General features: G+C 35.5%; 2 protein-coding genes, 1 long non-coding RNA gene and 1 other non-coding gene across 5 annotated transcripts; 3 read left to right on the top strand and 1 right to left on the bottom strand.

Annotated features, from left to right (window-relative positions):
- Positions 1-3,213: 3,213 nt before the first annotated feature.
- Positions 3,214-4,156, top strand: LOC109013477 (heavy metal-associated isoprenylated plant protein 16-like). Its single transcript, XM_035689793.1, has 3 exons — positions 3,214-3,375; positions 3,477-3,585; positions 3,726-4,156. The coding sequence occupies exons 1-3, from the start codon at positions 3,370-3,372 to the stop codon at positions 3,986-3,988; spliced, it is 378 nt and encodes a 125-aa protein (XP_035545686.1). The 5' UTR covers positions 3,214-3,369; the 3' UTR covers positions 3,989-4,156.
- Positions 4,157-19,940: 15,784 nt separating this feature from the next.
- Positions 19,941-22,911, top strand: LOC109015385. 2 transcript variants are annotated; one of them, XR_004801327.1, is made up of 3 exons: positions 19,941-20,319; positions 22,248-22,326; positions 22,796-22,911. It is a non-coding gene; the product is annotated as an uncharacterized LOC109015385 (long non-coding RNA). The 2 variants fall into 2 exon arrangements; XR_001999896.2 differs by lacking the exon at positions 22,796-22,911 and having other exon boundaries at positions 22,248-22,327.
- A 2,386-nt stretch (positions 22,912-25,297) lies between these two features.
- On the bottom strand, positions 25,298-27,158 carry LOC109013475 (40S ribosomal protein S28). The gene is made up of 2 exons (XM_018995575.2): positions 27,037-27,158; positions 25,298-25,728 (listed from the first exon to the last, which is right to left on the bottom strand). The coding sequence occupies exon 2, from the start codon at positions 25,725-25,727 to the stop codon at positions 25,530-25,532; it is 198 nt and encodes a 65-aa protein (XP_018851120.1). The 5' UTR covers position 25,728; positions 27,037-27,158; the 3' UTR covers positions 25,298-25,529.
- A 107-nt stretch (positions 27,159-27,265) lies between these two features.
- Positions 27,266-27,338, top strand: TRNAA-UGC. The gene has a single exon. It is a non-coding gene; the product is annotated as a tRNA-Ala (tRNA).
- Positions 27,339-27,377: the final 39 nt, after the last annotated feature.

The raw sequence follows: 27,377 nt of genomic DNA, 5'->3' as shown, positions 1-27,377 counted from the left end.
AGCAGCTTGCAACAAGGGGTCTCGAGACTGATTTTTGTGATGCAATTTATAACATTCAGTAATAGAGTGACCAGGACGTTTGCAGTATTTACAATAGACAACCTTTGATGACTGTGAAGGAAAACGGCCAAGGCTGGAGAAGATCCAAAGGTAGTATTAGGGATGATATTAACAACTAAATTCGGAGTTTGCATCTTCATGGTGAAACGACAATTTTTTTTTTAGTTAAGTTCAGCAACTGCAACCTCAAGAGAGGAAAGAGGTGCGATGCAAAAGAGATGTCTGAGTAGATTCAAAATTCTCACAAAGTGCCATCATAAAATGCATAAATTTACGACGATGACGGTAAGTTGCAAATAACTCAATATCTTTAGAACATTTATATTGAGGATTTACAACAGACAACTGTTCCCAAAGATTATTAACTTGAGAATATAAATCAACAATGAATTGACTTGATTCCTGATGCATCTAATAAAGTTTAGTCTCAAGCTAAAACTACAACGAAGCATTATGAGTGCAGTTGTATCTTTTAGCAAGAAAATCTCAAGCAGCTTTAACATTGCAAACCTTGGGAAGTAGGCTAAGGATGGATGGAACATAAGTATTGATAAACCAAGACAGTATTTTATAATGAATACTATGCCAATCTTCAAGCCGACATGCAAAAACATCAAGACTCTCACCCTCTTGTTGCTTGGGTGCAAGAATATCATCAGAATCATAGCATTACAATTTTCATCCTCTAAGAAAAATTTCTATATTTTAGACTCACATATTATAATTAGAGTCATCTAAAATATTATCAATAGGATGAACAATGGTGTCAAGGTTGGGAGAGAGCCGAGAGGTAAGACACATTTTTTTTTTGGGTCAACGGTCAAAGGTTGATGGTCAACAGTCAACAATGTTTGCCTAAGTGGGCTGGGACAGTGTTTGGGCTAGGCTGAAATTGGGCTGTACCGAATGGGCTAGACCGAAATTGGTTTGGGCCAAAAATTAAAAGTAGAATAAAAGAGAATAAAAAATATTGGATCTTACTTGAAATGGGCTGGGCTGTGTTGAAATGGGCAAAGGAGGTCTGTGGCGCGTGAGGCGCTTGGGTGCGTGGGGGTCACGCGTAGGATTGATGGATGGTGCGTGCGGCGCATGGGGCAAGTGAGGGCAATGTGCAGTGCGTTTGGGCTTCGCGTGGGGGTGCATGCGGCAGCGGAACGAGATGATTTTGACACGGAAACATCGATAAAATCTCAGGATTACTTCTATTATGATTTGTTTTGACAAAAATTTGAGTGAAAACCGAATGAAAATTTGAGACAAACCTACTATCAAGCAATGTTTTGAATACCGTACCGGACGTCGTACCAGTCAAAGCATTGGAACGAAATATTTCGATATCAATACCGTTTCGAGATAACGTTTCGGGATAGTCGATATATAAATAAATTATATATATAAATATATATAAAAATTATATTTCAAAATAATAGTCTATATATAAATAAATTATATATAAATACATATAAAAATTATATTTCAAAATAATAGTCTATATATAAATAAATTATATATAAATACATATATATAAAAATTATAAATAGTCTAGTCTAAATTAGGGATTAAAAAATAAATTTATAGTTTGAAAAAATGAAAAAAAAAAAACATACAGGCGGAAATATCGGTCGGTACAGGTCGAAATTTAGTCCGAAATGGCCGGTACCGGCCGGTATTTTAACCGGTACGGAACATATATCATACCTGTATCGGCCGGACGGCCGAAACGAAAAATTTTGGCCGTACCGGCCGGTACGGTACGAAATTTAAAATACTGCTATCAAGTACAAGAAAGCCAAAGCTGATGTTGAAGAGAGAAACACCAGAGGAACGACTTGTATGGACATAAAAAGTCAAAATGGTTGCTATGATACCATGTTAGAACATAGAGAAACTTGAAGAATCATAAAAGAGTGTATATTCTTGTGTGTGTTACAAATTATACAAATGAGGCCTATATAGTGGATATGGTCTAGGAATATTTTAGGAATATGCTAAGATATCTTAGAATAATCTAGAAATATTCTAAGATATTATATACAATTATATACACTAAGAGCACTCCCAATGGCTCTCGTAAAATATAATTTTCTTTAAAATATAAAGAAAGATGGCCAAAAGTCTCTTCTATTGGATCATCTATTCTATTTTTATTTTACATTCAGTTACAGTAAATTCTCTACATTTAGATGTAACTGTTCATTCATTTAAACAATTTTTTATTGTTTCTCTCTCATTTCATATTATTTCATTTTTATCTTATTTTCATTTTAACCCTTTTATCACTTTTGCACAACTCTAATCTCTCATCTCTCATCTACTCTCTAGCACTTCGTTTATACTCCATTTGACTTTTATGCATGCAGAAATACTTTTGATATTATTAATAATAAATGCAGGTATTTTTTTTATCGTTTTACTCTTTTTTTAAGTAATTTAAAATATTACATTATACATAAAAAAATATTTCAAATATCAAAATATATGATGTATAGAGAAATATTTGAAATATATGATGTGTAGAGAATATAATATTTGAAATAAATAAAAAATATTAAAAAGCATAATAATTAAATGATATAAAAAAATAGATAAGCTGATGTATGACGTATTGTAAAAGTAAAAATGTAAAATAAAAAAAGTAGATTTTGATGATGTATTTTAAATGATAGGATAAAGAAGCCATTGAGAGTGCTCTAAACAAACTAATAATAAATATTTTGAAATATTTTTAATATCCAAACGAGCTCTAAGAGAAGTTCCACATCCATAAAGAGATTATATAAAATAAATTCACAAGTTTATAAATCACTAGATGATGTACTTTATTTTAAATAATTTTTTATTTAAAGATCGATTCGTAAAATAATATATGATGTATAAGTGACTAAAAGTAATAAAATTTAAACTTAACATTAATTTATTATTCGTCTAAATAAAGCCACTTGTGTATTAAAGTCATGTTGAAGTAGTCTTCTGCGTTGGCGCGGGGATGATATTTGATGGTTGACCAGATCAGCAGCTCCGAGTGAACGCGACGCGAGGGAATCATCGTAGAAAACGCAAAAAAGTATGCAGGCAAAGTATAGACTGTTGGACATGTCAAGTCTCCGAAGAGAAAGAGACCTATAAATGGCAGCATATCTCAAACAGCCGAGTACCTCAAAACAACAAGAAATACTATATCTCTCCCCTTCCAAGCTAACTTCACCTTTATCAGTACCTTTCTCTGATCCTAAAAGAACGTGATCAGTCTTCTGGCCAGTCCTATACTCAATACTCATCATCAATCTTAGCTGAAAAACCATCACAATCATGAAGGTATCGGAGTCGATTCATCATTCATAGCAAACAAATTCAGTACTCATGTATAGTTTTTTGCTGGTTGAAATTAAGTTAATGACTTGGCTTTTTTTTTGCAGCAAACGGTGGTGATCAAGGTGGAGATGGATGGCCACAAGTCCTTTTTTGGTGAGCTGGATGGACAAAAAGTCAGGTCCAAAGCCTTGAAGATTGCAGTCGGCATTTCAGGTAACGAAATACAACATTTAATTGGGTCGATAAGATATTATAATTTTATTAATACTGAAAATTACAATATATATATATATATATATATATTTTTTTTTTCAATTTCGATCTTTTTTTGATGGGTGTACATATATATTCAGGGGTGGTGTCGGCATCTTTAAAAGGAGATGAAAAGAACCAAATAGAAGTAAAAGGAGAAAGGATTGATACAGTAAAACTTACAAAATTACTCAGGAAGAAAGTGGGATTTGCAGAAATAATTACTGTGGCGGAAGACAAGAAAGATGAGAAGAAAGAAGAACCGAAAGTAAAATACATAGCGTGGCCTTATAATTATATGCCTTCCTATTCCTCTCATCCATTCTATGCGCCGTCAGGAATTACATATTACTGTTCTCAGTAGAGATATCAGAGAGCTAGCACTCGAGAAATTTCAATATTATTCGTGCATGAGTATTTGTTTTTTTATCTTTTCAAATGCTTTCCCGAGGAGTGCGATGCAAATCTATTATCATGATTTTGTTCTATATTAAATATAAATCGATGGTGTTCAATACTTTCTCACCTCTAAGATATCATGTTTGGAATCTTTTCTTATGGTCATTCTTCGTAAAGATTATTACATTTCATTCGTAGAACGTCCTAAATATTAATTAGGATAATTCATCTTATAAAACCGGTTGATTCTACCGTAAAGAAAGAATTGTTCATTTTTTATAAACATATCCAATACTTTATTCACACAATATGAGATTATTCTTAAAATAAAAAAATATATTAATTTGACCCTATTATCTGGGTGAAAATTAGCCCAGATACGCTTTTTCACGTATGCTGTCAAGTGCATGAACATGAAGAGTAATCGTTCCAATTTAATTCATTGCTGGCAAAATGTTAAAAACACCTAAAAAATTATTATTTTTATCATTAATATTGAAAAAAAAGACAAGTTTGAAATTTAATTTTCGCCTTTTTGGTTTGAAATATCAATTCCTAAAGTACGTACAGTAGTTAGAGATACATGAATCCATTCAATATATATGGATCTTTAAAATTTCTTACTGATTGAATTTAAATAAATAACAAAAGGGAAGCAGCTGCAACAATTATATATTAAATGAAGAGTCGAGAAGAACGGAAACAAAAGTTGACAAACTTGAGTCTCAAACTTAAATATAGAGAGAGAAGATTTTGATGGATTTAATTTGCACTAAACTCCTAAAATAATGCATGCCCAACCCATAGAGGAAATTAACTTAAAAAAAAAAAAAAAAATTAACTACTAAATGATGGCATGCATGCAACGAGAAGTAGGAGATCATCGAGGGCATGCAAATGAATCATGAATTGAGTTTGTAAAGAATAAAATAAATTTTTATTTAATAAAAATGTTATTGGGTAGTGAAATAGATCAGGATCAAATTAAGTGCACTATTTGATGGCGTTCTGCACGGAAGATCAAATTTGTGAGAAATTTCTTGATCACGATATGAAGACGAGTGATATCGTGATCAATGACGTGTACATGCATGCATGATGCAGATAATTAAAACCCAGAAAATAAAATAACTTACGAACCCACAGATCATAAAAACCCAATTTGATTTTTTTTTTTCTTTAACCAATCACAATATTCATCATTCTCGATATTAATATATATATTTCTCAGAAAAAATTAATCTAAACAAAGTAATGATCTAGAAGTAGTACTACTACGTACTAGCAAGTACGTATATATCTTTCTTATACTTAAAAGCGCCTATCGCCCAATGAACAGTAATGAACAGTGACATCAACAGTAATCACACGGCAAAATCACAAATCCGCAAATCTCGTCCCTCTCTCCTCTGCATCCTCCAATCCAAGCAAAATCAAAGAGGCAAAACCGAAGCAAATCCTCCATAAAATATCACAAAAATACACGGTAAAATCACAAAATCATCATAAAATTTTCACAAAAATACCACAAATTTACAAAATCACCACAAGGCAAAATCACAAATCCACAAATCTCGTCCCTCTCTTCTCTGCATCCTCCAATCCAAGCAAAATCAAAGAGGCAAAACCGAAGCAAAACCACAGCAAATCCTCCATAAAATCATTACAAAAATACACGGTAAAATCACAAAATCATCATAAAATTTTCACAAAAATACCACAAATTAACAAAATCACCACAAGGCAAAATCACAAAACCGCAAATCTCGTCCCTCTCTGCATCCTCGAACGAAAACCACAGAGGCAAAACAAAAATACCATAAGGAGATATGGGCGTCCGTGAGGGAAGGTGAGCATCCATGGTGGCTCGGCTGGGCGTGAGGACGGCTACGAGAGGTGGTCGGTGGCGAAAGGAGGTCCCGGTGGTGGTGCGGTGGCCAGAGGAGGTGGAGCTCCGCCGTGGGTGTGGAGAACCCGTGCAAGAGAGAGGTAGATTTCGTGGGAGCAAACGGCACGGAGATGGAGGCCGAGCTCGCTGCAGGGGGATGGCCGGTGGGAGAGGAGACTACCGTGGAGGTGGTGGCGTCGGAGGATGGCGTACGGCGGCGCAGCAGTATCAAATCCATTCGGGCTGTGCACAGCTGAGAGAGAGGAAGAGAGAGCGTGAGAGAGGGAGACCAGTGTGGGGGGACTCGCCGGTGGAAGAGGCGGTGAGGCTCACCGACGCACGGCGGCGTCAGGCTGGGCAGAGGAAGATTCGGCTGGGAGGAGGGGCAGCGTACCGCGTACGCGTGAGCCGAGGGAGGAGAGAGAGAGGGGAGGGAAAGTGAGGGAGAAAGGAAAAAATATAGGAGTTTATTCACTTCTTTCATTTTGGGATCTTCAAAATAATTTAACAATAAAAGATTAAAATACTGATTTAAATATACATAAATATTAATTTAATTAAAAATATTGAAATAAATTAAATAAATAATAAAATTTTATTAAATATTTTTAAGAAATTAATCTCAATTCTTTATTTTAAATTTTTAGATTTGATTTGACAATAGAAATTTAAACATTAATTTAAACTAATTTAAAATTTAAATAATTAATATATAAATATCATATTATACATAAACTATCAAATTTAATTTATTAAATATTAATCTTCCATCATTAAATAAATGATAAAATTTTACTAAATATTTTTAAGAAATTAAAATTATATAAATAATTAGAATTTTAACATAATTTAAATATGATAATATTCTTAATTAATTAAATTAGGCAAACGTGCGTGGGGGAAAATGTTAGTTTTTAGGTTTTAAATTACAACCCTTTCTTCTTTAATCTTCAGATTTAATCTAACGATAGAAGTTTAAATATTGATTTAAACTAACATAAAACAAATAACTAAAATATAAATATTCTACTATACACTTAAAATTAACTTTAATTTATAAAATATTAATTTTTCATCATTAAGTAAATGATAAAGTTTTACTGAATATTTTTAATAGAAAATATTTTTAATAGAAAGTTTTACTGAATATTTTTAATAGAAAAAAACTATATAATTAATTTAAATTTTTAATATAATTTAAATTCCATAATAAATGATGAATATAAATAAATAATAATTTTATTCATATATATTAAATTATTTTAATATTATAAATTATTATTTATTTATTTTTTTAATTAACCAGACATGCATGGCAAACGTGCTTTGCACGTTAGCTATATATAAACTCGCCTAGTTGGCTGGGGTACGAGGATTAATACAATTAATGTCTCACACGACCTGTTTGTGCCAAGTAGTTAGTGTTAGCTAGGTAGCTTAATTTATATATAATGTCTCGATCGATCCCTTGTACGTACGTTCACATTGAATGTTTCTACAGGTCTTAATTAATTGGGATGGTTTAAAATTAAAATATATATAAACTCGCCTAGTTGGCTGGGGTACGAGGATTAATATAATTAATGTCTCACACGACCTGTTCGTGCCAAGTAGTTAGTGTTAGCTAGGTAGCTTAATTTATATATAATGTCTCGATCGATCCCTTGTACGTACGTTCACATTGAATGTTTCTACAGGTCTTAATTAATTGGGATGGTTTAAAATTAAATCAACTGAGGCACTAGTCAGCGGACTAAGATACATGCATGATATTATATACATGGTCTTTCTCTTGATCAACCATTTATTTGTCTGATCCCCAACGACTGGAAAATAAAATTTCTTACTCTAGGTTGTGCTTATGATCTGTCTTTCTCTTGATGATCAACCATTTATGAAAAATTGTATTTTTTATTTATTAAAAATATATATTTAATAATTAATTAATTAAAGTCTCTCTCTCAAATTAACCAACCGCTATACATTGAAATAGTCAAGTCATGACCAACTAATCGTTAGTATTTGATGATGAATTACGAGTGCTGCCAATGGACACGAGATGAATGGAAAAAGCTAAAGTCACCGAGAGGGACTCGATAATTTTATTTATTTATTTAGTGATTAAAATATAATGTGAATTTTTTTTAAAATGTTTAAGAATATAAAAAATATATTTAACTTTATCCGGACCCGAACCTACAGTACGACTCCGAGGTGAATACCCGTAAAAAAATGTAAAAGTATGCAGATATTCTTTGAATAATATTAAAATAATAATAATAAATATTAAATAATAATAAAAATAAATAAATAAATAATAAATAATAATGAGATATTATAAAAATACTTGAAACATTCTTAATACCCAAATCTAACCGGGTCAAGGCTTTCGAAGAGAAAGAGACCTATAAATGGGAGTAGCATCTCAAACAGCTGAGAGTACCTCAAAACAAGAAGAAATTGTTAATACCTCGCCTAGCAATTAACCAGTCTACCTTCAATTTTTAAGCACCCCTGTGCATATTTCTCTCCCTGGCTAAAAGACGTAAAAGACGTGAGGCTTTACGTCCAATACTCAATACTGATCATCATCGACGTAGCTGAAAAACCAAGACAATTTATGAAGGTATATTGGAGATTGCTAGCTAGGAGTACTACGTGCTGCATGTGAGAAAAATCAGACCGAAGATATATAATATAGTTTTTGCTAACATTGGTTTTTGCAGCAAACGGTGCTGATCAGGGTGTCCATGGATGGCCACAAGTGCCTCCTTTTTTGCAAGCTGGATGGACAGAAAGTCCGGACCAAAGCCTTGAAGATTGCAGTTAGCGTTTCAGGTACGTAACGGATCAAATAAAACATTTAATTTGGGTCGACAGTACTATATTGTATAGACCACCGCTGTTAATATATATATATTGCATTTTATTAATACTGAAAATTAGATATAATATTTTTTTCCATTTGATCTGTTTTTGATGGGTGGCCATGATATATATGTGATGTTCAGGGGTGGAATCAGCTTCTTTAAAAGGGGATGACAAGGACCAAATAGAAGTAAAAGGGGATATGATTGATACAGTGGAACTTACATCGTTACTCAGGAAGAAAGTGGGACCTGCACACATAATTACTGTGGAGGCAGAGAAGAAAGAAGATGAGAAAGTACTGGAGTGCATTGCGTGGCCTTATGGTGGTGGTGTTCCTTCCTGCCACTCCTATCCAATCTATGAGGTCAGGGATTGCCATGAGAGCTCCAACCCTTGCTCCATCATGTAACTGTACGTTTATGATCAGTAGATCTAGATAGCGGTTGAGTAATTTCAACATATGAGTTTTTGTTTTTCTCTTTTCAAATGCGTTCCCAGGCTGAGAAAGCAGATCTGAAATTGAATCATCGCTTGTTATCAATAAATATCGTTGGTTTTTGATGATTTATGATATGAAGATGATGAAACTGATCGAAGAACAACATATATAGGTTGTGTTTGATAATTCTGCTCGTGGGTGATTAACTTCAATGTACTGCGAGAGCACAAACAAATTAATGCTTTGCTCGAAGGAATATATTAATTGAAGTCTGGCGTACGATCATTAATAATAAAATTATCAAACTGTAAAAAAACTGATCAAGATCCAACTCGACGAAAAGCTTGTTTGAAATGGTTTATAATACCAGTCTTATGGTTGGAACTGGATGACTCCTCCGATGCCACCCACGAAAGAGTCAAGAAAATTCCTTGGAAAATGTAACTTCACGATTGCCGGATTGGCATTGTACTACTTGTTTCAAAAGCTTATAGTAATAGGAAGAGGTAAATAATTTTATTATTTATTTTATATTTTAACACTCTTCCTCATGTGTGGATTACTTTTTCTCAATGAGTTGTCCAACACTTTAAAAATTTAATTAAATAAGATAGAATGTAGAGTCAAGATTCGAAAATCTTTATTTTGATACTATGTGAAATCACCTCTTATACTAAAAACTTAAACTAATAAAATTAGGTAGATTTTATTATTTATTTAATACTTTCACAGCATCACCTTGAGGCAATAGCAAGAGATCAGAGGGAAAATGGACAGAATTTGGACAGACATGCTTTTTTTTTTTTTGTTTTTTAAATGAATAAAACTTTTATTCAACTTAACTCATCAAAGAATGAATACATGGAGCAATTCCCTCCATAACAATGCTCTCCCCATGAGAGTTTAAGTGCATTCTGTGCAAGGGCATGAGCCACGTTATTGAACTTTATAGGAATGTAATTAACCGACCACTTATGCATCTTGTTCAGCATTGTTTTAACATCTCTCCTAGCTGAACTCCATTTGTCTGAAGAGCTTTTAATATCATTCACCACTAGCTTTGCATCTCCCTAAAAAATAACTTGACAAACCAAGTTGCTGACAAAGGATCATTGCTTTAAGGGCAGCAAAAGATTCACTCATATAAGCATCAGGAAACAGGTCCCTCTGTGATCTTAGTGTGGCCACCACTTGACCTTCCCAATCTCGGACTATAACCGGCCCCAACTCTCATTTTGCAATGTGTTCTATCAATAGCTGCATCCCAATTTGCTTTATAAACATTAAAATGTGTACTCTCCATTGAAACTAGCTATATCATTCACAACAACAGGTTTCTGAACAGCTTCCTTGTAATCAAGGACAGCCTGATGAGCCTGCTGCACTACTATTTCTGGGGCCAAGATTTTCTTCTCAAAACCTGTTTCTTCTCCTCCATAAATAATAAACAATTGCAGCAAAATCTGCAACTTCATCTTCATTAAGTACTGAGAACATGTAAGACAGAATCTCTAATTTGGGCAGCCATGCTGATTTACTGATTTTGCGTTGTCGGTTCAAACGTCAATTATTTGAAATGATTTCTACGGTCTCGTACAGCATAAGACTCAAGCATTTACTTAGGGAAAAAAAATCTATATCTCACCTAAAAAAGAATTTATCTTTTAATAATAAGTCATATATTTTTAAATAAAGTGCAAAAAATCTTCTATAAATGTATCTAATATTATTTTTATTATTATTCCGATTATCATTTTAAAAGCCGTAAGTTGGTACCATAAGTGCCAAAATCTAGCCTACAATTGGCAGTTAGAAACTTGTGTCACTTGTAAGTTTTAATTGGTCCTTCGTCTCAATTGAAAGCGCATAAGATGCAAGCAATAATATTAGATGTAAAAGCTTGATATGAAGTACTCCTCTGTAGATGGTGAGACCAATAAGATAAAGTAAATTTAGAGCTGGTTTGGATGTTTCATTCCATCTCAACTTAACATTTAAATATAACTCAAATTAAATATTTTTAATTTTTTCATCTAATCATTATATATTAAAAATAAATGCTTGTCTTCAACCATTTATTTTCTATAATACAGTCATACTGTTTTTTTTTTTCCTAGCTATTTGGTCACGAGTTACTCTCTCTATTAATGACTCGTGAGAGCTATTGTTATAAGCAACTTTTTATTTAAAATAGTTAATAATTAATTAAAGTGTCTCAAATCAGTGGATATAACAGGGAAAGTCCCATTAGGAAGTGGAAGGGGCAGAGCAGATGACTGGTTAGTGTTGAGTCCCTGCCCAAGCAAGCAGTCATTGTTGACTGCTTGCTGCTTAACCCCTAACGCCCAACTCTCAACTGTCCATTGAATGCAACAATAAATGCATTCATACGTAAAACAATGCATCTATAAATTGAGGCTTCTGGCGAGAGTCTCAGATACACCCAAAGAAGAAAAGAAAAGAGAGAGAGCCGAGAGAGCTCTGAGAGAAAAGAAGAGAGTTGAGTTGAGTGGAGTGTGATCCTCCTCCTCTGTAATATTTTCTTGTGTTCCACTATTTATTAGTGAAGCTCTTTTCTGTGGATGTAGGCAGTTGCCGAACCACGTTAAATTTTTGGTGTCACTGAGTGCATGAGTGTACTCTTTTATTACCGCTTTTATCCCTTCCGCTGTGTTGATTTCCCCAACAAGTGGTATCAGAGCGTTTGTTGGAAGAAGTTTTTACAGAAAACTCGGTTTTAGTGTGTAGCTCAGTTTTCAAATTTGAGCATACCACTGTGTTCGTCTCATCCACACAAGAAAAGCGGTGGAAGCCAGAGGCCAAACGGAGGCTGAACACGCTCCCACGCGCCGTCTGAAGATCGGAGAGTGAGACCCACTCTCGACACGCGTCACACGCGCCAAGGGGAGTACTTAGCGCGTGAGTCCCACGATCTGACACGCGCCACACGCGCTCCAGAGAAGCCATTGCGCGTGAAGTTCACGCGCCTGACGTGCCCTTGACTCCATATGAGCGCGTGAGGGACACGCGCCTACGCGTTCCACGCGCACCAGAGGAGTTCAGGCGCGTGAGTTACACGCGCCTACGCGCTGTTTGTCGCGCCACGCACTGCACGCGCGACAGAGTTCCTGTTTTGGTTCTTTTGCTCATTCCTTGTGCTATCTGAGTCCGATTTTGACGAAACAAGACTCGTTTCCAACAAAATCAGACGTTCCGGACACAACGGTGCTGTCCGTTTTGTGATATTCCACCTTAAAGATCTTGTACTTGTATTTTGTATTTAGAACAGTCTAAATCCATGGATGATTCAGCATCAGGCGCCATGATAAAGCTGACTGCCTCAAACTACAGTCTTTGGAGACCTCGAATGGAGGATCTCTTGAACTGTAAAGATCTGTTTGACCCTTTGGAAGATGAAGGGAAGAAGCCAGATGAAGTTACGGATCAAGTGTGGAAAAAGATGCACAAGAAGACTATTGGTCAGATCAGGCAATGGATTGACCATAGTGTTTTTCACCACGTGGCCCAGGAGACGGATGCATATAACCTCTGGAAAAAGTTAGAGGATATGTATCAGGCTAAAACTGCTCGAAACAAGGCCCTCTTGATGAGACGGCTTGTTAACTTGAAGTTGAAAAGCGATACCTCTGTTGCCGAGCATACTAGCGAGTTTCAAAACCTAGTTAACCAGCTCGGGTCCGTCAACCTGAATCTTGGCGATGAAGAACAAGCCCTGCTACTTCTCAGTTCATTACCAGACAGTTGGGAGACGCTGGTGGTCTCCCTAAGTAACTCTACTCCAGATGGCAAACTTACCATGACGATGGTTAAGGATGCTCTGTTTAATGAGGAGGCCAGACGAAAAGAGACAAGCATGAATCAAACTCATGCCCTTGTCACCGAGAGTAGAGAAAGGCCTCAAGGTAATGATAGAGGGAGAAGTGGAGGCAGAAACAGAGGGAAGCCTCAACCACGTGGAAGGTCCAGCAGCAGCAGGAACCAGCAGACGGGTAACATAAAATGTTACCACTGTGGCAAAGAAGGCCACATGAGGAAACACTGCCGCAAGTTTTTAAGGGAGCAAGGTCAAAGCAGTAAGCTGAAGAAAGAAGATGGTGAAACCCTTGTCACTCTTTCTGGAGATGTGGCAATACTCTCCACCAGTGACGAGACGTGTCTGCACGTTGCAAGCCATGATGTTGAGTGGGTGGTAGACACAGCAGCATCATACCACGCCACTTCCCACAGTGAATTTTTCACTACGTACAAAGCAGGAGACTTTGGTACGGTAAGGATGGGGAATGCCAGTTCCTCGAAGATCGTGGGTGTTGGCGAAGTGCAGATAAAAACCAACGTTGGTTGCACCATGGTGTTGAAAGATGTTCGACACATTCCTGACCTTCGGCTCAACCTGATTTCCGGGACAGCCCTTGATCGACAGGGCTATGACAGCTACTTCAGCAAAGGCACTTGGAAGCTGTCACAAGGTGCCATGGTTGTCGCCCGAGGACATATTTGCGGTACGTTGTACAAGACCCATGTGAAGATCGGTTCTGATAGCCTCAATGCAGTGGAAGACGAGGCATCACCGAATCTGTGGCACAAGAGACTCGGACACATGGGTGAGAAAGGGTTGGATACGCTTGCGAAGAAGGCACTCATCAAAGTTGCCAAAGGAACAGCGTTAAACCCTTGTGAGTACTGTTTGTTTGGCAAACAATGTAGAGTCTCGTTTAAATCCTCTACGAAGAGAAGATCAGAGTTGTTGAGTCTGGTACACTCTGATGTATGTGGTCCCATGGAAGAAGAGTCATTGGGAGGTAACAGATATTTCGTGACATTCATTGATGATGCTTCACGAAAGGTCTGGGTATATGTTTTGAAGTCAAAGGATCAGGTCTTCGAGCACTTCAAGAATTTCCACACCCTAGTGGAAAGAGAGACGGGAAAGAAGTTGAAGTGCTTGCGAACGGACAACGGAGGAGAATATGTCTCCAAAAGGTTCGCTGCATACTGCGCTGATCGCGGTATTCGACATGAGAAGACGGTCCCATATACCCCTCAGCACAATGGTGTAGCCGAAAGAATGAACCGGACCATCATTGAAAGAACAAGATGCATGCTCAGTATGGCCAAGTTACCAAAGCCATTCTGGGGTGAAGCTGTTCTAGCTGCCTGTTACCTGATCAACAGATCACCTTCTGCACCACTGGAATTTGAAATTCCTGAGAAGGTTTGGTCTGGAAAAGATGTCTCTTACTCTCACCTGAGAGTGTTTGGGTGCAAAGCCTTTGCACACGTATCCAAGGAGCTGAGACAGAAGCTCGATGTCAAGTCAACTCCATGTATCTTTGTTGGATATGGAGATGAAGAATTCGGATACAAGTTATGGGATCCAGTGACAAAGAAAATTGTCAGAAGTAGGGACGTTGTGTTCCATGAAAACCAGAACATAGGAACTGAAGCTTCATCAAGAGAGCTTAGTTCCGATACTCCAAATCCTGCACCATTACAGTCCGCCACAGATAATGAGGAAATGCAGGATCGAGATCCAGAAGCAGAAGAAGAAGCTCAGGGTGTCGAGCAGGGGGAGCAAGAATCCTCTCCACCAGCAGCTGGTGTACCACCACAAGGGTTAGATGGTGATGAACCTCCTTTGGTTGATGAACCAAGAAGATCGGCAAGAGGCCGCCTACTGATTCCGTCGAGGAGATATCCGGAATCAGACTATATTCTGCTTACTGATGAGGGGGAGCCAGAGAGCTTCCAGGAAGTTCAAACTCATGCTGATAGAAGCCTATGGGTGCAGGCAATGCAAGAAGAGATGAGTTCTTTGCAGAAAAATCAGACCTATGAGTTGGTGAAACTTCCTGAAGGAAAGAAAGCCCTAAAGAACAAATGGGTGTTCAAGCTGAAGAAAGATGGCCAAGGAAAGCTGATGAAGCACAAGGCCAGATTGGTTGTCAAAGGATTCCAGCAGAAGAAGGGAATCGACTTTGACGAGATATTTTCTCCGGTGGTGAAAATGATGTCGATCCGAGTCATACTCGGATTGGTAGCCAGCTTGAATTTGGAACTCGAACAGATGGATGTGAAGACAGCCTTTCTCCATGGAGATTTGGAGGAGGAGATCTATATGGAGCAACCAGAAGGGTTTGCAGCTCCAGGGAAAGATCACTTAGTCTGCAGGCTGAAGAAGAGTCTCTATGGCCTCAAGCAAGCGCCGAGGCAATGGTACAAGAAGTTCGACTCATTCATGATGAGTCATGGTTACAAGAGACTTGTTGCAGATCAGTGTGTCTATGTTCGAAGGTTCCAGAATGACAAGTTTGTCATACTCCTTCTTTACGTTGATGATATGTTAATCGTTGGTGAGGATAGGTCCATGATTAACAAACTAAAGAAGGAACTATCCAAGTCCTTTGACATGAAGGACTTAGGCCCAGCACAGCAAATTTTGGGCATGAAGATTGTTCGTGATAGGAAAGCCAAAAGGGTGTGGCTATCACAACAAAAATATGTTGAACAGGTCATCAGACGTTTCAACATGGGAGATGCTAAGCCAGTCAATACTCCACTTGCTAACCACTTCAAATTGAGCAAGAGCTCGTGTCCTTCTTCAAAGAAAGAGATTGAAGAAATGGAAGCAATCCCCTACTCTTCAGCAGTAGGAAGCCTAATGTATGCAATGGTTTGTACCAGACCAGATATTGCTCATGCTGTAGGCATGGTGAGCAGATTCCTTTCAAATCCAGGAAAGGATCATTGGGAAGCAGTCAAGTGGATTCTCAGGTACCTGAAAGGTACATCGAATATGTGCTTGTGTTTTGGGGGAGCTAAACCAGTTTTGGAAGGCTATACAGATTCAGATATGGCAGGAGATCTGGATAGCAGGAAATCTACTTCGGGATTTCTCTTCACCTTTGCAGGAGGAGCTGTCTCTTGGCAGTCCAAGTTGCAAAAGTGTGTTGCTTTATCCACAACAGAGGCAGAGTACATTGCCGCAGCGGAAGCTGGGAAAGAGATGTTGTGGATGAAGCGTTTTCTCCAAGAACTAGGAGTTAGTCAAGAGGACTACAAGGTACATTGTGATAGTCAAAGCGCTCTAGACTTGAGCAAGAATTCAATGTACCACTCCCGCACCAAGCATATTGACATCCGCTATCATTGGATACGCGAAGCGATGGAACAACAGCTGTTGAAGCTTGTGAAGATCCATACGAAAGAGAATCCAGCGGACATGCTGACGAAGGTGGTTACAAGTGAGAAGCTTGAGCTATGCAGAGACATAGCTGGGATGGAGAGCATCTAGGTAAATGGGCATGGAGGGGGAGAATTGTTGAGTCCCTGCCCAAGCAAGCAGTCATTGTTGACTGCTTGCTGCTTAATCCCTAACGCCCAACTCTCAACTGTCCATTGAATGCAACAATAAATGCATTCATACGTAAAACAATGCATCTATAAATTGAGGCTTCTGGCGAGAGTCTCAGATACACCCAAAGAAAAGAAAAGAGAGAGAGCCGAGAGAGCTCTGAGAGAAAAGAAGAGAGTTGAGTTGAGTAGAGTGTGATCCTCCTCCTCTGTAATATTTTCTTGTGTGCCACTATTTATTAGTGAAGCTCTTTTCTGTGGATGTAGGCAGTTGCCGAACCACGTTAAATTTTTGGTGTCACTGAGTGCATGAGTGTACTCTTTTATTACCGCTTTTATCCCTTCCGCTGTGTTGATTTCCCCAACAGTTAGAAAGACGAATCGCAGGGCCATACATTGTGTAGAAAATTGAAGAAGTAATATCTTTGGTATTTGATGATGACGTACGAGTGCTCCGAATGGACACGAGGTGAATACCCGTGGAAACCGCAAAAGCATGCGGACAAAGTGTGCATGCTGTACACTGTTCGATAAGTCAAGCCTTTCGAAGAGAGAGCTGAGACCTGAGTCCTGACCATAAATGGTAGTACTAGAATCTCAAAAAGCTTAAAGCATCATAAAATCCTTCTTTAAAATTTAATAATACCACACTTCTTTATATTTATCTATTTTATTTAAATTCAATTCTCATATAAAATTATTTATTCACTCTTTACATAATAATAAAATATCATTAATTTTTTTTTAATTTTTTTATTACATTTTATAGTTCTACCAATTAAATATTAATAATAATTATATTATAATTAAATTAATATTAAAAAATCAAAATTTTTAAAAGTCATTTAATTGTAATAACAAAAAGTATTTAATTAGACTCATATAAAATTCTATCTAAATTTCTTAATTACAAACCAAATAGTATTTTTGTTTAGAGTGAGAAACTAGTATTTTACTTTTTGATGAATCAATAGTAGCCTTTTATCTTTGGTCAAGTATTATAGCTGAAATCTAAATTATTTTAGATATGCCCAATCCAATGTTAGGTCTTTTTGACACATATTATCCAAAGTTTGGCTATCCTTCTCATTTGGACAAGCCAATGAGGATGCTTTTATGCATCTTCATATTCATTTTTATATTTGCATAATATCTCCTCAAATTGATTTGCATTAGATTATGAATCTTCAAAATTTTGCATAATTTTGAACAATGTTTCTTCATATTATTTTGAAGAAATACTGTTCATTTTTTAAATATTATTTATTATTATTTTTCTCTTCTTCTTTTTTTCTCTCTCAACAACAACAACGCAAACAAAGAAAGTAAAGAAGCATATCAAGAAAAAGTAATTTTACAAAAAAAATATTTTATTATTATTTAATTTAAAAATAAATAATTAGAAAGTTTTGCTTAATATACAAAATTAATCACTAAAAAATATAATTTTATATATACATAAATCAATGCTAAAAAACTCGGTCAAAGGTTATGGCGAAGAAGAATAAATCGGGCTCCCCTTTTTTTGCCCGATTGGACATTTTATTTTTGTATTTATTTTTTTTAACTTAGTGATTAAAAAAAATATATTGTTTAATAATATTGTGAATTTTTTTTTTTGCATCATTTTTTAAACACTTTTTAATATTTTTTATTACAATATTTTCTTAATCATTAAGAAAAAATAAAATAAAATGCCCAATTGGGCAAAAAAAAAAATGGGCTCCCTAGCAATGGCCTATGGCGAATTATGGTTAAATTTACTAGAGCTAGGGGTGTAACCGGTCCAGTTTTGAACAAAATTTTGGACCGAATCAGTATGTACCGGTTTTACATTTTTTAAAACCGATTACGCCTCGATTACCCTCCTAAACCGGTATCTTCAGTTTTACCCGTTTTCGGTCCAGTCCAATCCGGTTTTTAGATTTTTTTTTCAAATATAAAAAACATATAATAAAGTGTTACTTCTTATGATAAAATGTTGTTAATAATTATATATATATATTATGTTTAAAGTATATGATCAATTAAATTTTCATCTTTAAGATTAAAATTTTATTTTATAAATTATAACAACATTATCTTATATATAATTATATTTATAACATATGATCAAACAAATTACAAATGTTCATATTTAAGATTAACATTTTATGTTATAATTTATAAATTATAATATGAAATTATTTCATATATGATATATAATTATATATAAAAATTTAAAATATAAATATTTTGTATAATATATAAAATTAATTTATATATATATATATTTCAACCGGTCCGATCCTGAAAACTACGGAATCGAAACCGGACCGGATCCGGCCGGTTTTTATAAAATAGGAACTGGTTTCGGATCGGACCGGTTCAAAACCGGACCGATTTTTTGGTTTAAATTTACAACTCTAACTAAAGCGATGCTACCCCCACAGCTGGGAGCTCCCGTTAGTGCTTTCAGAATGAATTTGTTTTTGTATTTTTTTAATACATTTAAATATATTTAAAAAATAAAAAAATCATAATGTTATTAAAAAATACTTATTTAATTATTAAGTAAGAAAAACTAATAAAAAAACTCACAATATCAAAAACTAGGGGTAGAAATTAGCGGTATGAATAGTATTTTCTAAATTTACAGGCATTGGATGAGCATAACACCACCATCCAAGATTTCATCTTACAGTAATTCTTTGACTGATACGGTCATCTTTCTTTTATAAATAAATATTCATCCAACCGAACTCACCTCTCCTTTCTCCTCTCTCCTCTCTTTATGATTTATGTCAATTTGTAATTTGTAAATCTCGGCAATTCGAGGTGGCTGGCCTCTAAAGTGTAAGAGCAATGCTAGATACAGTATCTATTTGGAGACTGCAATACAAGTCTAGGTAATTTTATCTTTAATTTTTTTTAAAATTACAATACTATCCCTCCTGAAATGATGCTTTTTTTCATTTAATAAAGGGCCTGCACATGCAGTCCCCAAGTGGGGACTGCAAATAGAATTTCTCAAAGTGTAAACACAATATTCTGAAAATCTGATACCTCATGCATTGATAACTGCCATATAAATAGAATTTTATTAAACTGACCCACGACACCAACTGACCCACTAAACATACAGACTCAAAATAGGAACTGAATAACAAATACTGAATAAAAACGTGGTAAAACGGCTTCATAACAAATACAGATCGGAACCATCACATAACGGGCCCGTAAGAACCTGCTGGATTTAACAAATCAAACAACTCAAATAAAATCCAAATTAAATCAAATAAGGCCCGTAGGCCCAGACCCGGCCCACAACACTTCAGACAATAACCCTGAGATTAGGGATCCTTCACTTAGCAGCTCATAACACCTCTCCACTTCAGTTTCTTTCCCACGCGCATTAGAAATTTCACCTTTCCCTTTTCAATTCTTCCCCAACGCGTTCGGTTTCCTACGATCACCCCCCAAGATTTCCCCACCATCAGCTATTCCATTTCCGGCAGTATCCTCCTCCATCATCGCCGCTTCTACTCCGACTAAACCAGTATCACCTCTGTCACCGGTGTCCCTTCCGAACCCTTTCTCTGCCCTCATTTCAGGCAACGGGTCCGATTGAACATCACCACTGCACCACCCACGACGGTTTGGTCTGGTCGTCGTGATGCCACCGCCCCACCCTCTCCGCTCTTTCTTTCTGACCCCCCCTGTTCGCTCTCTCCCCCAGTTGTACAAGGTATGCGATGTTCAAAAATGTACATTTCTTCTTCGTCACACATGTGCTGCTGTCTATGTACTGACAAAAACAAAAAAAAACATAAGCATTTCTCTGAGAATAGCATCTGTGTTTCTTATTTGGTGTTACAAGATTTAGGGTTTACAAGAATAGCATCTGTGTTTCTTTAGCCCCTTCCATTTGGTGCTGTGGTTGTTGCTCTCCCTTTCTGTCCTTCCCACCTTTTTGAGATTTGTTGTGTGTGCCTTCTTTTGCCATTCTCGATTTGCATGTTTCTGAACTTGATTATTGAGATGGTTTTGGTTCAAGTTTGAACTTTTTTGGTGTCCCCAGAGATTTGCATGCTTTCCTGACTTCTATAGCTTCTTTAGGAGTCTGGCTGGATCAAAATTTCCTGAAACCCTCACCTTACCTTGGTCTGCATCTATGTGCATGTGCAGCATAAACTCCTAGCCAAAAGCAAAGGGGAAAAAAGGCGAAAAAATTAATCTTTTGAACAACTAAATCATAAAAATGTAGATTTAAAAATCACAGTGACACAGACAAAATTGAGAAACTCGAAGATACTACTTCTGTAAGAAAAGGGGTCAGATATAATAATGTGCACGCTTTCGATTTTCTTCACTACCTGCTTACATCCATAACAGTGTATATTCACTTTGAAGATATAAGTCTGCAAGCTAAAGCACAACGTCAAATAGCTTTAAAAAGTTGCAAAATCTAGAGTTTAAAGAAGGAAAAGAAGCAAACAAAACTTATGAGTTGAGAAAATGAACAACAAATGAAGGTTTCAAATTGCTTCATTTCAAAACACGAGACATGAAAGCAGTTAAAAAGCGTATACCTGATTCCTCAACATGTCCTGTTTACTCATCCTTTCAGAGAGAGTTAGGGGAAATGGATCTGAACCAGCGAGTTCAGTCTAGAAGTGAATAAGAGCTTTGAGAGAGAGAGAGAGAGAGGTTCAAAGGCAGTTGGTGAGCATTAAAGATGTAAGCTTTGTCCCTGTATTTCAGGCTTTTGTGCTATATTTTGAACTTTTCGCAGATCCACTCAATTGTACTCCATGTAAATTTTCTGGGCAACAACTATATGCTGCTGTTATGTGGGCGAGCAACTGTTTAGGTAGCAACTATATGATGCTGTTATATGTGAAAGGAGCTTCCTGGTTTTGTGATAATTTGTGTAAATTTTGGGTAGCAACTATGAGCCTGCCATTATATGTGGGCGGCAACATTCTGCGATAATGTGTGTAAATTTTGGGCAGCAACTATATCCTTGCATGTTTTTCTCCCTTTGTAAAGCTTGTGATTTGATTTGTGATTTGTAAATTTTGGGCACCAATAGTGGAAGTGCTGAAAGTAAGATTGCTGGGTTGTAAAAACGATGGTAGTAGTAGCACAATTTGTTGCTCAACTAGAGATGCTAATTGTAGGAGATTGTTGGAGAGAGTTGGAGATTATGAAAATGAAAATTAAAAAGTATTTAAACAAATAAATAACATGCATTCAAAAATAGATAAAAAAATAATAATATTTTATTATTATAGAAAATGTGACAGTTAATCCAATATGTAGTTCAAATTTTGAATGATTAGTCAAAAGCTAAAAAGTGACATATTAGCCAAATTTTGGCTTTGGGATAGCTAATCCAATGCCTAGAGCTCTGAGTACCTCAGCAATAAGAAATTGTTAATATCTCCCCTGGCTACCAGTCTACCTTCAGTTTTTAAGCACCCGTCATATTTCTCTTCCTAAAAGACGCAAGGCTTTTGGTTCAATACTCATTACTCATCATCTTAGCTGAAAAACTAAGACAATTATGAAGGTATGGAAATTGCTAGCTAGGAGTACGTGCTGCATGTGAGAAAATTGAGACCGTAGATATATGTAGTTTTTGCTAATATAAAGTTGCATTCGTTTTTGCAGCAAACGGTGCTGATCAAGGTGTCCATGGATTGCCCCAAGTGCAGGATAGAAGCCTTGAAGATTGCATCTATCGTTTCAGGTACGTAACGGATCAAATAAAACATTTAATTTGGGTCGATGGTACTATATTGTATAAACCACCGCGGTTAATATAGCATTTTATTAAGAGAAATGATACTTGCAGTCGTGAGTGTGCATGCGTTGTGCAGTCGCTTTGAAAAAAGTGAATAAATATAAGATTTACATGAAAATAAATTAATTTTTTAATAGTGGACTCCACTCTTTTTCAAAGCGACTGCACGACGCTTGTGTACTTCACGACTGTATGTAGCATTAATCTTTTATTAAATCTTTTATTAATCTTTTATTTTTTATTTGAAAGTTTGAAAAAGTTGTAATGATTATTTTGAAAAATTATAGTGATTAGTTTAAAAAAATTTTTACATTTAAATTATATTTAAGATGAGATCAGATGATAATTTTGTCTCATTTGAGGTGAGGTCATATATAATATTGTTATCTTTATTTTGCTGTTTTTTGATATGAAGATGATGAAACTGATCGAATAGGCGGTGTCTGATAATTTTGCTCGTGGATGATTTAACTTAAATGTACTGCAAGAGCCCAGATTATTGCTCTGTTTGAAGGAATTAATCGAAGTATGGCATCGTACGATTAATAATAAAATTATTGAACTGTAAAAACTCACGATCCAACTCGACAAAAACCTTGTTTGAAATGGTTAATATCAGTCTTATGGTCGGAACTGGATGAGTCCCTCGATGCTACTACCCACGAAGAGTCGACAAAATTCCTTGAAAATTTTAATTTTCTGGGATGGAATCCGAACCAGGCCGGATTGGCATCACCCTCGAAGCAATAGCAAGATGAGAGCGGAAAGGGTCATTGAACTTTGGGACAGACATGCTGATTTAGAAGTTGTTTAGATTCATAATATCTTTATAATTTTTAAAAATTTTTAAATAAAATATTATTACTAATTTAATTTCTTTAAATTTTAAAAATGAAATAATATTAAAAAATTAAATTCTAATAATATTTAATTAAACTTTTAAATATAATTTCAACTCAATTTATTATCTAAACTTCTCTAGGTTTCGTTTGGTTTGTGTAACTAAGTTATCTCATCTTATCTAATTTTTTTTTAATTATTATAATTTTTTTCAATTATCATACAAAATTTAATAAAAAATTTAATATTTTAAAATGTCAAAAATTAAAAATAATATTAAAAAATAATTTTTTAATAATTTTTATTCAATTTTTAAGTTTAATCTGTTTTATCTATACAATCAAACGAAACTTCAGAATATTTGCTTATACAAACTCAATCAGATAAAGTAAATTTAACTTTTAGAATGGTCCTACTTTTTCTTTATTTTCGAGAGTTTACACGGTTACACGCCATACAAATGATTATCGTTTTCCATGCCACGCTTACCACACGCCGTAAGTGTAACGGTAGCTTTGGAAAGCAAAAATATTTTAAATCTCAACTTATTTAATTATTATAATTTTATTTTAAAATTTTTATATAAAATATAATAAATAATTTAATATTTTTAAAATTTAAAATAATAACAATATTAAAAATAATATTTTATTTAATTTTTATCTCAACTTAATATCTAAATCTCTTAAATCTTAAAAATTATAAAAAAAGAATTATAAATTTTTTTATTAACATGCGATATGTAAATCTTAGTAAATGCTTAAATTATATGATTTTATTTAAAAAATAAATTTTAAAACTTAAATATCACAAATCAGATTTTATTATTTTAGTAAAGAAAATGATTTATACAACATTTTGTACAAGAATCCTTCTATATAGCATCCACTGTAGTGTGTGCACACTGCACACACTACGTGGATGCACGTGGTCCATTTTTTTTTTCTGTAAATCGCACAGACTCCCTCTCTCTCATCATCTCTCCAACGTCTCACATCATCTCTCTCTTATCAATGACTCTCTCTCATCAACTATCTCCGGCTCTCTCTCTCCTCGACTCTCTCTCATCAAATCTCTCGCCAGTTCTCTCTCTCTCCTCAACTCCCTCTCATCCCTCATCGTCTCTTTCTCTCCTCGACTCTCTCTCATCCCTCATCGTCTCTCTCTCTCATCCCTCATCATCTCTCTCTCTCTCTCTCATCTCTCATGCTCTCTCTCTCATCTCCGACTCTCTCTCTCTCATCGCGGTCTCTCTCTCATCTTCGACTATCTCTCTCATCTCGGACTGACTCTCTCTCTCATCAGCACATCTCTCTCTCTCTCTCAGTCTCTCTCTCTCATTCTCGATCTCTTTCTCAGTCAGATGGTAAATTAGATTTGGAGAGATGTGTGGACTAGATAATACTATATCATGTGTGTAAAATGATTACTCCTAAACAGTGGCTGCTATCTATATTTATTATTTGTACAAACATTGCACAAAAATGTTTTAAATGAGTGATATGTAAAATATTTTATAAAAGTACCATAATTTTACAAAAATACATTCATTTTATAAAATTGTTGTGTAATATATTATATAATATGTTATGTATATATCATTACTTAAATATGAATAATATGCCACACCAATTTAGAAATAAAATAACTCAAATCTACCGCAATTTCAAGCTAGAATTTGGATAGGCAGATATTTTGAGATATTATGTAAATAATAATGATAAAATAATAATAAAATATTAAATAGTAATAAAAAATAATAATAAAATAATAAATAATAAATAATAGTTAAGTATTCTTATTATCCAAATTAGGCCTTACTCGATGCACAAGTCATATTATATTAACAATTCACGGATGATTTACCGGGTCAGTGCACATATTCAACCCGACAACAACAGAGATGGTTAAAAATAAACGGGGCAAAAGAAGTGGGGTGGAATGCAGCCGTCAACGTGTTTAAACCATAACTCACATCTTAAGGATTTTGTTGCACAAATCTCAACCCGTCACAAAGGGTAGCATCACAATATAACACCCAATCTACAAACCTTTCCAAAGCAGTAAAGTTCAGGAGTCAAGACGAGGAACACGAGATACTTTAAATTTCAATGGAGTTCAACAACAAATATTTAAGTTATACCCAAGTTAAAGTTCAAAGAGTACTAGATTCCAAGTGCAAAATCAAACCAAGTGTTTCCAACAGAGAAAATTTCAACAAAAATTCAACCACACCGAAGCAAACAAGTACCATTTACTAACTACTAGAAGAAAGCGGTAACATTCGAGGTGGTGAACCAATGTGCCCATCATCGCAATCTTCTTGCTTCTCTTTCAGACTCGAGTAAGGTAAGGATGTCACCTTCCCTCACTGGTCCCTTGACATTCCTCATAATGAACCGGTTCTGATCATCCAGAAACTTGACTCTCACCTGAGTCACTTGACCCCTGGATCCAGTTCGACCCATAACTTTCACCACCACAGCATGCTTCACTTGAGATTCCATCCTGCAAAGGCAACCATTAGAATTATAAGATAAAAATAGGCCGGATAACATAGGCATCTGTGCAAATTTTTCAGACAACATAACATTTTATTGAAAAAAGCATGAAAATATAAGCACCTATGGAACTTCGAAGTTCCTAGTCACATGGAATCCAAAGTGAAGTGAGATCATGTCAAGGAAGCTTTTAAAGAAGGGGGTAAGGTACTGCAGAAACAGCCTTTCTAGGACAAAGGTGTGCAAAGTCAGCATAAGCTTGGAAATCTATCTCAAATACCAGCATGCAGTTAATACAAGATGAATGACACCAACCAATTTTTATAGGGTTCAGTAAATCCTGATGTTGTACCTTTTGATGTGCATAAACTGCAGAGGTGCTTGTAATCTCAGCACCATGTTAAATTTTTCATTACCATTAAAAAGCTAACACCAACCAGGAATTAATAATGATAAACAGTGAGTAACCATTAAGCAGACAATTCTATTTTGACCGTGTGTAATAACTATAAATCAATATGCCTATCACAAAGCATCATAGTTGACCGTGGGAAAAATAAGAGAAGTTTCATGGGAACAGATGCTCCAGACATCAACACTCGCAAAGTATTTAAGGATAAAAGTTGGAAGAACAAAAATTATTCCACGGAAATTCAGAACTCACTAAGGGAATAACCTAGTAATTAATCCAAATAACAAAACAACCAGGATCCGTTTCAAAAAACTTGCAATGAATCGCAGAGGGAAAGCTAAAATGAAATTAACATTTACGATCTTAGGAAAGTGTACAGAAGCTCAATATATCGGAATCAGAGTCATTAATTAACTCAGAAGCTACACAGCAAAGACCAAGTAACCGCTTATGAACCAAGTTTTACAGTTACAAGGCGAATGACTGTAACGACATACTGTGTAACTAATAAAGTTCCAATTTTTTCAGGTTATGCAAATACGAACGCACACCAAAACTTCAGCAAATGATAAATTACTCATCAACAATCAAGGTTTAACACACTAAACTTCTCTGACAAACAAATAAAAAAACTAAAAAACAGCAACAGGTAAACAAAAGCTAGTGTAAAGGAAAGAACGGATCTGCAAACAATATCACATAAACATCAATCTGTTCACAATTACAACAAACAACTGTGCTAAGCTTTTTAGGTCCTGTTAGTGTAGAAGCAGACAATTTTATTTCAACCGTAAATATGATGAATATAAGAAACATTTAAATACTCGAGAAATCCACAAAATGAACTTTCAGCGAAGAATTATCGACACTGAGAATGGCATCGGGAAGGAAAACATAACGAACCTGAACCGAGCGAGAGCTGAAGCTAAAGAGGATTCGTAGCAGCCGCGCTCTTTATTCTAGTCTCGCAAAGGGGATGGAAGCCATGATAAAACCCTAGCAATGGGATATATAGGAAGCCGGGAAAACTAAATGGCAGATTTACCCCCAAGTGGCAAGAATTTAGTATACGGTTAGGGTATTTTAGTCATCTAGCTATAATTTTTTGAAATCTTGTAGTCACAACCCTAAAGGGGATGTAGCTCAAACGGTAGAGCGCTCGCTTTGCATGCGAGAGGTACGGGGTTCGATACCCCGCATCTCCACCAGTCTACAATTTTTATTTTTTATTCGTTTTGGCGTCT

The sequence above is a fragment of the Juglans regia genome, chromosome 4, assembly GCF_001411555.2.
Source record: "Juglans regia cultivar Chandler chromosome 4, Walnut 2.0, whole genome shotgun sequence".
Taxonomy (NCBI): domain Eukaryota; kingdom Viridiplantae; phylum Streptophyta; class Magnoliopsida; order Fagales; family Juglandaceae; genus Juglans; species Juglans regia.
The sequence above is the reverse complement of the archived record's forward strand: the minus strand, read 5'-3'. Positions and strand labels throughout refer to the sequence as shown.

What these genes read in the sequence shown, in the direction of transcription:
- LOC109013477 (XM_035689793.1), top strand. An exon ending in GATTGCAGTCGGCATTTCAG is followed by an intron (nt 3,586 to 3,725) that starts GTAACGAAATAC and finishes ATATATATTCAG; the next exon opens with GGGTGGTGTCGGCATCTTTA.
- LOC109013475 (XM_018995575.2), bottom strand. Translation starts at nt 25,727, where the DNA reads ATGGAATCTCAAGTGAAGCATGCTGTGGTGGTGAAAGTTATGGGTCGA.